Genomic DNA, 14695 nt, shown 5'->3' on the forward strand with positions numbered 1-14695 from the left:
TCCAAAATATCCATCAAATCCTGATGGATGAAATCAAGTCCCACATTTGTTCTCACTGGATATCCTGTTTCAGTTGTAAATACAAAGTAAAATGGTTTGCTAATGGTAATTATTGCTTTGTAATGTGAATACTGTATCTCTAATACAAGTGCAGTAGGAGGACGAATGCTGCATTTTATCATATATTTCAAGCCAACCTCCAGTTTTCTATTTTGCCTTGCTTTCAACTCCTGTATATTCTTTACAGAAACAAGTATTTAAAAACAATGGACTACAACTCAAAGTTTGGTAAATGAGATTTAGAAATATTAAAAGTGTATAAAAATGTGTTGCTTTTGAATAATTCCTATTCTCGTTTTATTATTTTCCCTCACATTCTTTCAGTTCTGTAACTGGTCTGCAGAGAAGGAGTTGGCGAACTGCATGTTAATAAACTGATGGACAAAAGTAGCTGTGAATATTTTCCCATTCAAGTCAACCCTCAAGGGGCTGGACAACAAAGAAGAAACCATAATTCAATGTATAATCACTGTTCGCTTAATATCACAAGAATGCTTTCAAGACTAAATCAAGGCCATGAAACACATCTTGCCATGCTGTCTAGACTGCTTTATAATGCATAAGAAATCTCTGCCCTCATAGTTACACACTGTTGCTTATTATATATGAATTGAGGACGGCAAACTGAAGGCCAGCCTAGTTTACTCCCTCGACAGAGATAAAGCAGATGGCTGATGCCTGACCTTTAACCTTCTGATATACTAATAGAGTGAAAGAGTAAGCCAGAATCAAAAGAAAACACTTTAGAGATTAATAGTGACACTCATGTCTCTATGATGCTTGTGTGATATGGCAATCGCTATTTTTATTTCTCATATTTAAGGTTATAGTTTATTTATTTATTTTTCATTATGCAATCCATGCTGAACAGCACCTCAAATCATATGACTCGTTGAGGAGAGATATTAAATAGATTGTAGAAATATGAGAAACTGGACTGACGATTATAAAAGATCTGACAAAACATAAAAATCTTAACACTGACATGGGACCCAAGTCATGTCAATAGACCAGAATAGAGTTGATCCTTTGACTCACTGGATTCAATGTGCCTCTACCTACATGTTTACAAATCTCCAAAAACATATCTGAAAATACAGTTCACTGCTGTTTCTAGTTGCAGTGAACAGTAGTCGGCTGTAAAACATGTAAAAACACTTATACTGCAGTGAATTATTTGCAAACTAATACATTTTGATATTGCATCACATAACCAGCTCCATGTGTATGACTTTTCTGATAAAGTAAACTTGCTCGGTTGCGCACCTGGTACAACATTGAATTATTTTATTGCGAGTGCAAAAACTTGGTTCATTTAGCAAAGGCATTTTTAGGTAATGTTTGCTTTTTGTTAATGCTATCGTGTATGTTTAGCGTAGGGTTTATTGTAAGTGGTATGTTGTGTTTAAATGCGATACCATTAACCATGTAGCACCACTTGCCGAACATTTTATTTCTGCACTGCTGTGATGCATGCAACATTCAACATTCAACATACTAAGGCATTGCCAGATTTCACTTTGAAAGTGTCGCAAATTTTCAAGAAGCAACATATTATAATTTTCAGAAATGTTACCACAGGCACGTTTTTCCAATGTTACTATAAGCAACTACCCTAAAAGCCACATACACTCTAAACACTTTAACTACCCCAGTGCAACAGTCTGGCAACCACCCAGAAAAGCATAGCACCATGGCAGCTTGTTTGCATGGGCAAGCATAACCCACATTTTCTTCAGAAAGATGAGTGCAAAAGTGTTTTACATATTTTCGTGGGAATATAGATTTGATTGACATTTCCCTCCTACACTGCTAAATTAAGCTAATATTTCCCCCTCAATTAATCTCTCTGACATTTTGTCACATCGTTTTTAATTAAAGCCAGATAAAAGCAAATAATTGGACACTGCATTGTGCATGCTTTTACACGGCCGCATGTCTTCGAAGCAGTTTTCTATCCTGAGCTGACTCTTTCTGTGTCAATCTCTCTTTCAGGAGCAGTATATATTCATCCATGATGCCATACTAGAGGCCTGTCTGTGCGGAGAGACCGCCATCCCCATCAGCGAGTTTGTGCTCACCTATAAGGACATGTTGAGTGTGGATTCTCAGACCAACACCTCTCAACTGCGTGAAGAGTTTCAGGTGAGTTAATGAGCTGAGGACAAAAGACTCATAAAGTACTATCCTCACTTTCGTTGATGGCCATAGAGTCTGAAGTGGTTAGCAGATTTCCAGGATGTTGCTAACCAGATTGGTGTCATGTTTGTAGTCACTTGGGCTTAGTTACGTTTTAGTTAATATACTCTACAAAGCCAAAAGTTTTGAATATTAAAAAAAATACTCACCAGGGCTGTATATATTAGATTATAAATACAGTAAAACAGTACTATTGCGAAATAGTATAACGATCTAAAATATATATTTTTTATTTGAATATATTACCAATATAAAGCTTAATCATTAGACCAGTCTTCAGTGTCACATGATTCTTCAGAAATCATTTTAATACGCTGCTCAAGAAACATTTCTGATTATTATCAATGTTGGAAACAGTTGTGCTGTACAATATTTTTGTGGAAACTTCGATTAAATGAATACATTTATTCTGCAAGAATGCATTAAACTGGTGTAAAAACAAAAATGTGGTAAAGATAAAATAACAATAAATTAAAAAAATGCTGTTCTTTTGAACTTTTCATCAAGGAATCCTAAAAATATCATGGTTTTCACACAAATATTAAACAGCAAAAACAGATACAAAACTAATATTTGAGCAGAAAATCAGTAAATTAGAAATATTTCTGAAATATCATGTGACACTGAAGACTGGAGTAGTGATGCTGAAGATTCAGCTTTGACATCACAGGAATAAAATACATTTTAAAGTATATGTAAAAAGAAATTGGTTCTTTTAAATTTTATTATTAATTCACTTTTCAACTGAAGTCAACTAGGTGAATTCATTAGTTCCAGGGTTATTTTATTCACAAGATTCTCACAAAACTCTCAAACTGTGAATAGAGCCACTGATCAAATTTTTTTTTAAATTCACTCTTGCTATTTTTTTTTTCCAGTAAATATAAGGATGTGTCCTTTTTGTGACCCATGAGCTGAGACAACCATTATCATGCCTATTGCTTATTACTTCCTTATCAAGTTAATATCCAGCAATATTACTGCTGATTGCAGTCTAATTACAGCCCAATTTAATGTTGTGGACTCTGCTAATGCACTGCAGATGTCACTTGTTCAAGTACATTGAATGCATCCCATTGCTTAGACCCAGTAAGAGACTGTGTGCTGAGATTGGTCCACGTGGGAGGTACTGCTGAAACACACTGACAAATTAAAACAGTTTCCTAAGTGTTCTCAGCAAGCAAAACGCCTAAGAAATAGTGTAGGAAAACTTCTGTCCATATTAGGAGACCAAGCGTAATATATGCATAATCGTTTAAGTGAAAAATGAGCTGAGATTGTGTGATGTATGGTGTGTAATTGGAGTTGTCTTTGGGAAAATTAGGAGCACTGATTGAAGCCAGAGATTAAAACCTCATGCATTTTAATTATTTTTTTTAATCTTTCTTTTTACTATGAGCCGAGAGAGAACACTGTAACAAGTGCTGTAAAAAGTACCCGGTTTAACCCATTAAAATAAGCTTTATTGGTATAAATGAATGCATTTAGGTTTATTCAGTAATGTTAAATACTATTATATATATTATATGTGTGTGTATGTGTGTGTATGAATGAATGTAGAGACCAGACTATCATAGAGGCTTGGGTTTGTATGAACTGTATTCATTTTATGATATTTCCATTGGGGCTTTATGCAAATCACGTCATTTTGTTTCATCCACGTTAAGTGCTGCATACTAACTCACAGCTCAAATCATGATGAAGTCAACCAGCTTTAGAGTCTATTTTCATTCATTTCGAGAGGGTTTAATGAGGTGTTCTCTCACCTTACAGTTCCACTCGCGTGTGTTTTTAGCATTAAGCTATTAATGGCTTCATGCCTGCCGCTCTGAGACTGTGTACCTGTCCCAGTCTTCCTCACAGCCAATGCAATCTTTATAATTATAATTGTAATGTCCCATTTGTACTGTCAGAACCAATCAGGATTGAAGCACTTTACCCATCAAGTGTAGTAATCTGCATAATTTGATTCATTCACCTCAAGGCTCATAGCAGAAGTATTCATATGTGACAAGTGTGCATTTATTCTCAGCCATTAAGCATTGTAGACATTATTTGCCTGAGACTAAATCATTTCAGCTTCCAATGCTTTTCTCTGCATCTGTCTACTCTTGAGTTTGTTAGTTTACATACTTCTTACATAATCTGAAAAATGTTAATAGTTGAAACAGAGGGGCCATACAATTTATTTTAGTATTTAGTGCTGTCTTAATTAAGCTATTTCACTCAAAAGATGCACAAGACAAAATAAGAATCAAAATAATCAATTTCTCACTATTAACTTGTTTATTAGCATGCATATTACTAGCATATTGGCTGATTAGAGTACTTATAAAGCACATATTAGTACCTTATTCTGCAAAACCATATTTTAGATCCCTTAATCTGACTTGCTGCAGTTTGGAACTGAACTGCTGGTTTGTTTGGAGAACTGCCCCCCGACTGAGCCTGGTTTCTCCCAAGGTTTTGTGCAGTGCTTTGACACAATTTGCATTGTTAAAAGCGCTATATAAGTAAAGGTAACATTAATCAACTCTGTACCTAAACCAACATTTTTATTTTCTTATATAGCACTTTAGACAATACTGATTGTGTTAAAGCAGCTTTACAGCATTTACAACTTTATAAGCTTTACAACTACCTTACTAACTATTTAATAAGCAGCACACTCGGAGCAAAACACAAATGAAGAGTTCAAAAGGTTACAATGCTGATTCTCATAATACAATGTTTACTGTATGATCAGTGCAGTGTTGTTATTGTTAAACTATATTATAAACTATAATGATAACAGTAATAAATTATTAATTAATTAAAATAATAAAAACATATGATAAAATAACTAGTAATAAGTTACTAGAAATTTTTTTTAAAACTAAGACTGAAATAAAATAAATCAAAGCTAAATAGAAAAACAATAATAATGACAAAAGCACATTGAAAAAATACTAAAACGTAAGCAAAACACATTTTCAAAGTAATACATACTTTAAGCATAAATAAATAATACTAAAATATAAGAATAAGAAGAATAAACACTTAATCAACAACTGTTCAGTGTTTAGTGATAGCTGATAATGTGTTCAGCAGCAATGATATAAAAACTAATTAACTAATAAAACAAATTATGGGTTGAATTTATGAGTAGCACAAAGTACATGTAAATTGACAGTATTGGACATTTTACTCTATAATGTAAAATACACACAACCATACTGTATGAATATTTGTGCTGTGAGTTGTGCATTGCACAACAAAACATTATCAACAATAGTATCATCAAGTTATGTTTACCATAAACCTTATTTTACTCGTGAATTGAATCTGTCTTCTGGGTTTTCACATGATTGTCTTGAGCAGTTAAACTGCCAATTGCTATAAAAAATAAAAAAAAAACACTTATTCAAGGCAGTAATCTGTCATCATGTGCTCTATGTTTTAGTGGCTGAAGAAGAATTTCATTCCCCTTCATGGGATTTTACACTTCTTCCATTTTTTTCTCTGTTGGTTATGTTTGCCTCTAGCAATTGCCTGCATAGTTTTACTTCATCATTCTCTCATTGTCTCACTTAGTTATCATTGCACATCCTTTGAGTGCATTCAGTCACCCCTTAATCCCTTGTCTTTTCTCTGTGTCTGACTCCTGTCTCTTCAGACTCTGAACTCTGTGACTCCTCACCTGGATGTGGAGGAGTGCAGCGTATCTCTGCTGCCCCGTAATCGTGAGAAAAACCGGAGCATGGATGTGCTGCCGCCCGACCGCGCACTGGCATTCCTCGTCTCCACCGAGGGCGACGGCAACAACTACATAAACGCCGCACTGATGGACAGCTTCCTGCAGCCGGCTGCGTTCGTGGTGACCCCTCACCCCCTGCCCACCACCACCGCAGACTTCTGGAGACTGGTGTTTGACTACGGCTGTACCTCCATCATCATGCTCAACCAGCTCAACCAGTCCAACTCAGCCTGGGTAAGAGAGCCAAATTAACAACCCACAATGTTTACAATGCTCACTATGAGATTCACACAATGGCTCTCATTCATACAACTGTTCAGGTCTATAGTGTACCCTTTACTGAACTTTGATATCCATGAATACCTCCATGTTTATTCAAATTTAAAAGGGGGCAAACTGTGAAGGTTTGTCTCCTACAAACTATATATACGTATATATATATATATATAATTATTATAATTTTTTTTTCTCGAACTGAAATGGGGAGCAAACTGTGGAGGTTTGTCTCATACATCTGCAATTGTTTGATTAACTTGTAATCAGACTGTTGTGGCTTCTTGCAGTAGCTTCTACGTGCGTGTGTGTATATATATGTGTATATATATATATATATACAAAAAGGGACTGGTTGCCTTTATTCTCCTCTTCAGCTGGTGAAATTCATGTTCAATCAGATTTAAATCTGGAGATTGATTTGGGCAATCTAAGACTTTCCATTTCTTTGCCCTTATAAATTCCTTGACTGAACTGGCAGGGTGTTTTGGGTCATTGTCCTGATGCAATATGAAGCACTTCCCAATGAATCTGGTGGCATTTTCTTGAATATTGGTAGGCAAGATGGTTTTGTACCCTTCCAAATTCATTCTGCTACTGTCATCATGCATTAAGTCATCAGTAAAGTTGAGAGGATCTGTTCCAGAGACAGCCATGCACGCCCATGCCATGACACCACCTCCACCATGCTTTACAGATGAGGCTGTATGACTGGGATCATTGTAGTTCCCTTTGTTTCTCCACATTTTTGCTTTCCCATCACTTAGATAAAGGTTCATCTTTGTCTCATCGGTCCATAAACACAGTTACAAAACTCTTCTGGCTCACCTTTGTGCTTTTTTGCAAACTCTAATCTTGCCTTTCTATTTTTGGTGCTGGTCAGAGGTTTGCATCTTGCTGTGTAGCATCTGTAATTCTGTGCCAAAGTCTCCTGAGGACAGTAGATTGTCAGAGCATCACCCCAGCTTTCTGGAAGTTGTTGGTGATTTTACAGACACTTCATTTTCACAGCTTTTATGATCTATCGGTCATCAACTACTGTTGTTTTCTCAGCCGATTAGGTAGTTGTTGGTTGCTAGTGTCGCTGGTGGTTTCCAAACTCTTGATTTCTCCATGCCCTTGGTTTTTGCTAGAGCTCTAATTGACTTCCTCTTTTCTTTTAGCATCCAAATCACTTGCTTTTCTCTCAAAGTCAGCTCCCTCGTCTTCATCCTGGTTTGTGTGTGTCATCATTGAATGCAAGATTCAGAATACAGAAGTAATGGATATAACTGATACGACACATTCCCTGCTTTTAATATCTGAAGAATTAATGCAACAGGACACAGCTGATCACTTAGAAAGACCTGTTCCAATACTTATTAATATTATAACATTATAACATTAATATTATAGACTGATAATTTATTTGTCAGTGGGCAAACAAACAGAATCAGCAGGGGACCAAATATTTTTTTTTTCCCTCACCGTATATGTATATATAAATGTTTTTTGCAAGCCAGCATAATAGAGTAAATAAAACATTGCAAAATTTGTTTCCACATATGAAAGTTGTCCAGATTACTATTAAAAAATATCATATTCACTGTGATTTGTCGTGTTTTTACTTTTTGTTCCACATGTGAGAAAAAAATGTCAGTATGGGCCAGAGACGAAAATAACCTTGTATATTTTAAGACCCCCTACACCTGTTTGTTTTGAAGTCTTTAAGGGTTTTCAAGCTTTTTTTGGTAGGTCAGACAACACAACCCCCCCCCCCACCCCGCAGAGCCCATAATTCTCACTCTGGGTGAACAGCAAACACACAACGTGCCTTTCATTTGAGACTCCCCACATTGATAATGTGTTTGTCTTGTCTAAATTGGCAATGGAAAGGACAAACTCACAGAGACACCAACCTACCTGTGATTTTCGCTCCTCTCCCCCCTGCAGGCAAGCACTGTGACCTGTTCTCCATGATAAAGCATCTCTGGTGCACATTATTCCACTGGATGCAAAATTAGAGTGTGTCATATTTAAGACTCACCTGATAATTCCTGTGTGTGTGTATTTGTATGAGTGAAGTGATCTGCACAAGATTATTTTATAGTTATTTCAGTTTCCTGTCTTCCATCTGATGTGTGCAAATGTTTTTTCCAGAAATTATCACACTCCGTTAGTCATCTAATTTTCTAGAAATATCTCTCTGTTCTCCTTCTGCTACACTCACCCTTTTCTGATCTGTCTGAGTGTGTTCGGATGAATATTTATCTTCTTCGGCACAATGTCACTCTGTTAATATGCATCACTATAATAAGGATTTATCAATTTCTATCTCATCTGTATCAACATCTCTGTATCTCTCATTGGAAATACATGTCTGAAGCTGTTTCACGCCTGCTCGTTTCAAATAACACTGTGCTGGATTAGATCTGTCTGCAACTGGCGTGAGCGAAAATTAATTGACACATTGAGCAAATGGTAATCTGGTGGAAGATTGGACTAGAAAATGCAGGCGATATGGAGAAACGAGCAAGGATTATTTATCTTGGTGGGCCGCAATTGGATTTTCAGTGCCGATTAGCCTATCTCTGGCATTTTCTTGACTCCATTATCCTTTCACTGTCTATCTTCACCCTTCGCCTAATCGCAAGATGCCCATTTTCTCTGTCTGCTATCTATTAATGTTTTTTTTTTTTTTTTTGCAGACATTGACTGTAATATGTATCTTCTATGATTATGTGGGTCATAATGTTAGGTGGAAAAAAAATCGTAAGGGTGGTATTTCCAAGATCATAATGAGGGAAAATGAGTGAATGAATGATGTAAATAAAAGCTGTTTTGTTTTAAAATGTTATTAGGCTAATAGGTACAAATTTATACTTTACAATACAGTTCCATTAGTTGACATTAATTAACTTCAGTAGTTGACATAAACAATGAAATATACTATCTTTGTTCTAAATACTGTAAAAATGTACAGTATTTATTTATTTATTTAGGTCAAAATGACACCCTGCATGCCTGTAACACTGCAAAAAGGTCCCAGTTTAATGCATTTAGTCATTTGACCCAAATAAATACATACAAATACATAAACACATACATAAAAAAGCCATAATTATATCATATAAGTATGGGATCTTTTTTTTATTTTCTTTTTTTTCCTGAGACAATGAGATTAAATCACATTGTCAAATATGATATATTTAAAATAAAAAAAAAATATACTAAAAATGCAATATTATTAATAAAAAATAGGTATGTTTTAAATGTTATTATATTATATATTTATCATTAATTAAAAAAAAATGGTGGGTTGTTTTTTAGTTGTGTGATTGTTTGTATACCGAATTAAAACTAACATGAATTCAATTAAAAAAATAAAATACAACTATTTAAATAAAATAAAATATGGCACTTCAAAGTAGATTTTTGAAAATCATTGTGGACATAATTGTTGGTCACAGTTATGTAAATAGTTGGTCACTGCCCCGTTGTTAAACAAAGCATTTGATGTATCCTGTGTACAGGAGTGAATTAAAATAGCAGTTTACATGTGTAATTGATTCTTCTCTCTCTCAGCCCTGTCTGCAGTACTGGCCTGAAACGGGCATGCAGCAGTTTGGACCCATGACGGTGGAGCTGCTCTCCAGATCCACGGATGACAACGTCGTCACTCGCCTATTCAGGGTGACCAACATCGCACGGGTGAGTCTACAGGGCCAAAGAAGTCATCTTCAGATGTATGTTATCCCCTGTATGTGCCTTCCAATCACAAGCCGTTCTTGCCCAGTGTTAGCACTGACATTTATTACAGTACCTCATTAGATGAATGACCCGTCTTCTAACATCCAGCTTTTTTATAAGATTGGAGATTGCCTGAGTTCAGGGCCACTCCGTAAAGGTTAATTAACTGAGGCTAATGTCTAAATGATCTTTTCAGAGACTTTTAGAAAATGAATTCAATACCGATTAAATTAAAGCAACGGTATAAAAGTGTGGTCAGTCATTAAAAGTCTCCATTTCACAAACTAGCGCTTGTGGCGCTGCTCTGCTGGAATTCGAGCTGTTTATTTCACACTTTATGTGCGTGTGTGAGAGAGATAAAGTTGTTCGTATTGTGTCAGTCTCTCTCAGTGTGGTCTGTGCTTCTGATATTGACTTGTCTGAATAAAAAGGCACTTTCTCACACCTCTAGCTGACCTTAGTCCTCTCTGATGGCTTCATTGTCAACATCCTGTCTCTTTGAAATCTTGTCCCAAGTGTTGCCCCTCTCATTGCTAGCCCCCTTTAGCACTCATGTCAGCCAGGCTGTCAACCTTTAGCCGCGTTCCCATCCGTGCCTGTGTCAGTTTGGCTAGCTCCTGTCAGACCCATGTCCCCTCTGTCTCTTTGAGACTCTGCAAGCCTGGGCAAACAGTCCATGTCATTGTCAGAAATTGTCCAATACTGCCTCTTCACAGGACCCCAGAGAGAACCACCCGTGTTGGAACGATGAGTCTCGCTTCCCCAAAAAGGTACAAGGCGTAGAGTGTTATTGATAGATCATGTTGCTAAATGGCGCCATCCCTAGATAAAGAAAAATAGACAGCCCCAAGACAGAGCAATGCTTTTATGATTTGTTACAGAGTAATTTAGATGCTAATTAATGCTCAGAGGATCCAGCTGAATATTGTGTGCTGTTTTGAAATGAGTGTTTGACGTACAGTAGATATTGTATGAATAGGATGCGAAACAGCTCCTGAAGAAATTACTGAAAGGAGATGCTTAAGTTTCACTTTCAACCTATAGGCACATTGGGGGAAAAAAAGTGCACGTGCATTTCTGTGAAATTATTGCAATGCTTCTTGCACATTTTGTGATGCTTTCAAAGTGAAATGGTGCCATTTTATGTAAAAATTTGGAAATTTCAAAATGAAGTGTGTATAGAGAACCACATACTTCCTACACTAAACCTGATCTAAGTCCTAAAGCTCTTTTATCGGGACTTCTACCCAGTTGCAATGCTCTACCAGGTGGGCTACCAATCAAGTTTACTATGTTAGTAAAGCCACACATATAGAGTTGGTTGTGTGCAAACATCAAAACACAGGGACCCACTTTATATTAAGTGTCTTTAACTGCTATTTACTTGCATTTAAATTAATCATTTGATACAATGCAATGAATGTGTACATACGTTTCTACATAGCACTTACATTTAAAAACACCTTCCTGTAATTACATCTGTATTTAATTTCTAATTACACTGTTGACCCCTCCCTTACACCTTAACCCACCGTTAAACCCACCCATACCACCAAACTGGCCCATTTGCTTACCTGTATCCCACCTCAATAGCAGCAAATGTGTTTTACAATTCAATATGAACACAATAAGTACATTATAGTAACAATATTATGTCAGCAAGTACATTGTATTTAAAGACACCTAATATAAAGTGGGATCAGTAGCACTTTATTTTTACTGTTCCACCTGTACTCCTTATAGTAATTACAATTACTGTGTAATAATTAGATACTAACCCTACCCCCTAAACCTTACAGTGAGAAAGTGTTGTTCAGATAATTTTGTTTATTCATTTCAGGAGGTCAAATTAAATATTATATGTGAACTGTTTTAGTTTACTTTTATTGTTTGTGAGGTTTGCCATTTCTGCGACCCTGTTACCTAGGACTACATGCGGGACTAATAATATCGTTAACAAGTTTAAATGGTTGAGTTTAACAAATGTAACCAACATTTCAAAAATCATTTAAACAAAAATGTTTAAAAATATGATTATTATTATCATTTAATATCATGCTGTAGAAAGGATTCAAATTAATTAATTTGCTTAACATATTTTTCAAATAGTTATTTTAATTTGTATTAGTCATTTCAAATAGTTAATAGTTAAAACAACTTTTATGTACAATAATTTATTTAATATAATGTTTATTTTTTTATTGTAATAGGATACCAAAGTGCCCCCTATCTGTAGAAAACAGCTGCACAATTATTTGTCCCGCTGCTGTAGTTCTCTTTTATTCTTATTAATGTTTTCACTTTCCTCTGATCTTGTTCTCTCTGTCTTTATCATTCAGTTGCAGGAAGGTCATCTGGTAGTGCGACATTTCCAGTTCCTGCGCTGGTCGGCTTATCGTGAAATCCCAGACTCTAAGAAGGCCTTTCTCAACCTTCTGGCACAAGTGCAGAAGTGGCAGAGGGAGTGCGGCGACGGCCGCACTGTAGTGCACTGCCTGTAAGTTTCACACGGCTCCGCTTCCAAATGCTAATTGGAGAGCAATTACACTTCATTGTGTTGATTATACAACCCAAGTCTCTATTGCTCCTGGCCACCCAACAGTGAAAATCTGCTTAAAGCGCTTAATCTCCGGCCGCTTTTTCCTGTCTTCATTTTCCTCAGTATTAGACTTCTTAGCACTCTGGCCTCAGGATTCGTACCTGCCACCTGCACTTGCCTGTAGTTTAATACATCTATCCACTATTAATGAGAGCGTGGCACAGATGCAGCGTATCGTGCTTCAAAGCATCTGCGCTGGGGTGCCCTTCCTCTATCAGTAGCCCAAGGGAAATGATCTTAGCTCAGTAGAATGTGACATTTTTATTGCATGACTTTTCCCCAGAGCGCACTGGTACTTTCCATTCCTTCATGCTCAGAAGTATTGCAGATTTCTGTGGTGGCACGAATATGCCTCTTTCACAGCGATCCCCTCCAGACATCTCTAATACAATAATCCACACAAGCTCTGAAAGTGTGCCGCTCAGATCCCACTCCTTCATGTGTTACAAGCCGCTGCTTTTCTTGAAGATGCTAATGAAACAACGTATTGATGTCTTTAAGGAATGGCGGTGGACGCAGTGGCACTTTCTGCGCTTGCACCATGATAATGGAGATGGTGCACCATCACAACATGGTGGACGTGTTCTACGCCGTCAAGACTCTCCGCAACTCTAAGCCCAACATGGTGGAGTCTATGGTTAGTGTGCTTACTTTTGGCATTTCTTATTGGATGGGACTTCTGCCCTTCAATCTTTTGGTGGATACAGACCTGCTATTGCCCATACTTAGACAAAACCCCTAACCAATATTCATCACACTTTGATGTACAATATTTTTTACGTACAGCCCATGATCATTTGTGTTGCATGCATGTACAGTTGTGCTCATAAGTTTACATACCCCTTGCAGAATATGCAAAATGTTAATAATTGAAACAAAATAAGAGGGATCATGAAAGTTGCATGTAATTTTTTATTAAGTACAGTCCTGAATAAGCTATTTCAGATTTTTAAAAAGTCCATCACGAGTACAATTCATGCCAACGACCCGGCCATAATATAACTGCATATTTAGCAAGAATTCACAAGTTTACAATATTTAGCTAGCTTGTTTGAGAAGGATCACTCAAATCAGAAAGAATGTGAATGATGGCAATGGACATGAGCGGGAAGTTATAATAGTTCTCAAGGAATTTGTTTATTCCTAGGCTACTGAATATTTTGAGCTGAAATCATGATTTTAACAACTACTGCAACACTTATTCACACGCAATGGCTCTCGCAATAATGCATTCAAACAAATCTTTCATCTGTATCCGATTTCGAATGAGTAGAAGTTTTTAAGAAATGCGTCGATCCGTAGGTAAAATAACTGACAAAAATGTATTGATATTTTCATCACAAAAAATAAAATAAATTGCACTGCAAAAAGCAGCATTTATGCCTTTTAATGCATAACCATGTAATTAGCTTGTCATGTGGTAGGAAAAAACGTTTGCACACTAGTGTTCCAATAAGCCACGTTGAAACAATCTTTTATTTATTTATTTATTTTTTTAATATAGGCCTATGAACAGAACTGTGATACACACAAATGTGGCATTTTGTTAATGACTGTCCTACCACAGGATTTAACACCGAGTAACAGCTCACAGTTACAAAAGACACTGTGACAGTATGTCACAGGCAATTCTAGTTGCATTTTTCATCAATTAATTTCTTAAATTATACTTTCACTATGTTCTGGCCCACAAACTAGTAGCATTTTTTTTTTTTTGGGCCCGATGCCAAACTCACTTGCCGACCCCTGCTGTATACCCTTGAATCTTAATACTGTGTGTCATTTCCTGGATAATCCACTGCAGATTTTATATTTAGTGATAGTTGTTCATGAGTCCCAGTTCAACTACCTGCTGTTCTTCAGAAAAATCCCCCAGCTTCTGCACATTCTTTGGTTTTCCAGCATATTCTGCATATTTGAACCATTTCCAAAAGTTACTGTATGATTTTGAGATCCATATTTTCATATTGAGGACAACTGAGGCACTCATACACAACTATTACAAAAGGTGGAAACATTTACTAATGATCAAGAAGGAAACACAACGCATTAAGAGCCGGGGGATGTAAACTTTTGAACAGGATGATGATGTGTATATT

The 14695-nt window shown here is 36.4% G+C and overlaps 1 protein-coding gene across 1 annotated transcript in view; it reads left to right on the forward strand.

Annotated features, from left to right (window-relative positions):
• LOC306847020 (receptor-type tyrosine-protein phosphatase U-like) overlaps window positions 1–14695 on the forward strand; it is a gene marked incomplete at its 5' end in the record, with an annotated part of 89964 nt that overhangs the window by 72665 nt on the left and 2604 nt on the right. Inside the window, 5 exons of the mRNA XM_079380752.1 lie at window positions 2056–2205; window positions 5915–6229; window positions 9833–9958; window positions 12337–12494; window positions 13098–13233. Of these exons, the coding sequence (XP_079236878.1) occupies window positions 2056–2205; window positions 5915–6229; window positions 9833–9958; window positions 12337–12494; window positions 13098–13233 (885 nt within the window). The remainder of the gene's footprint in view (window positions 1–2055; window positions 2206–5914; window positions 6230–9832; window positions 9959–12336; window positions 12495–13097; window positions 13234–14695) is intronic.

This window comes from Barbus barbus, assembly GCF_936440315.1.
Source record: "Barbus barbus genome assembly, chromosome: 27".
Taxonomy (NCBI): domain Eukaryota; kingdom Metazoa; phylum Chordata; class Actinopteri; order Cypriniformes; family Cyprinidae; genus Barbus; species Barbus barbus.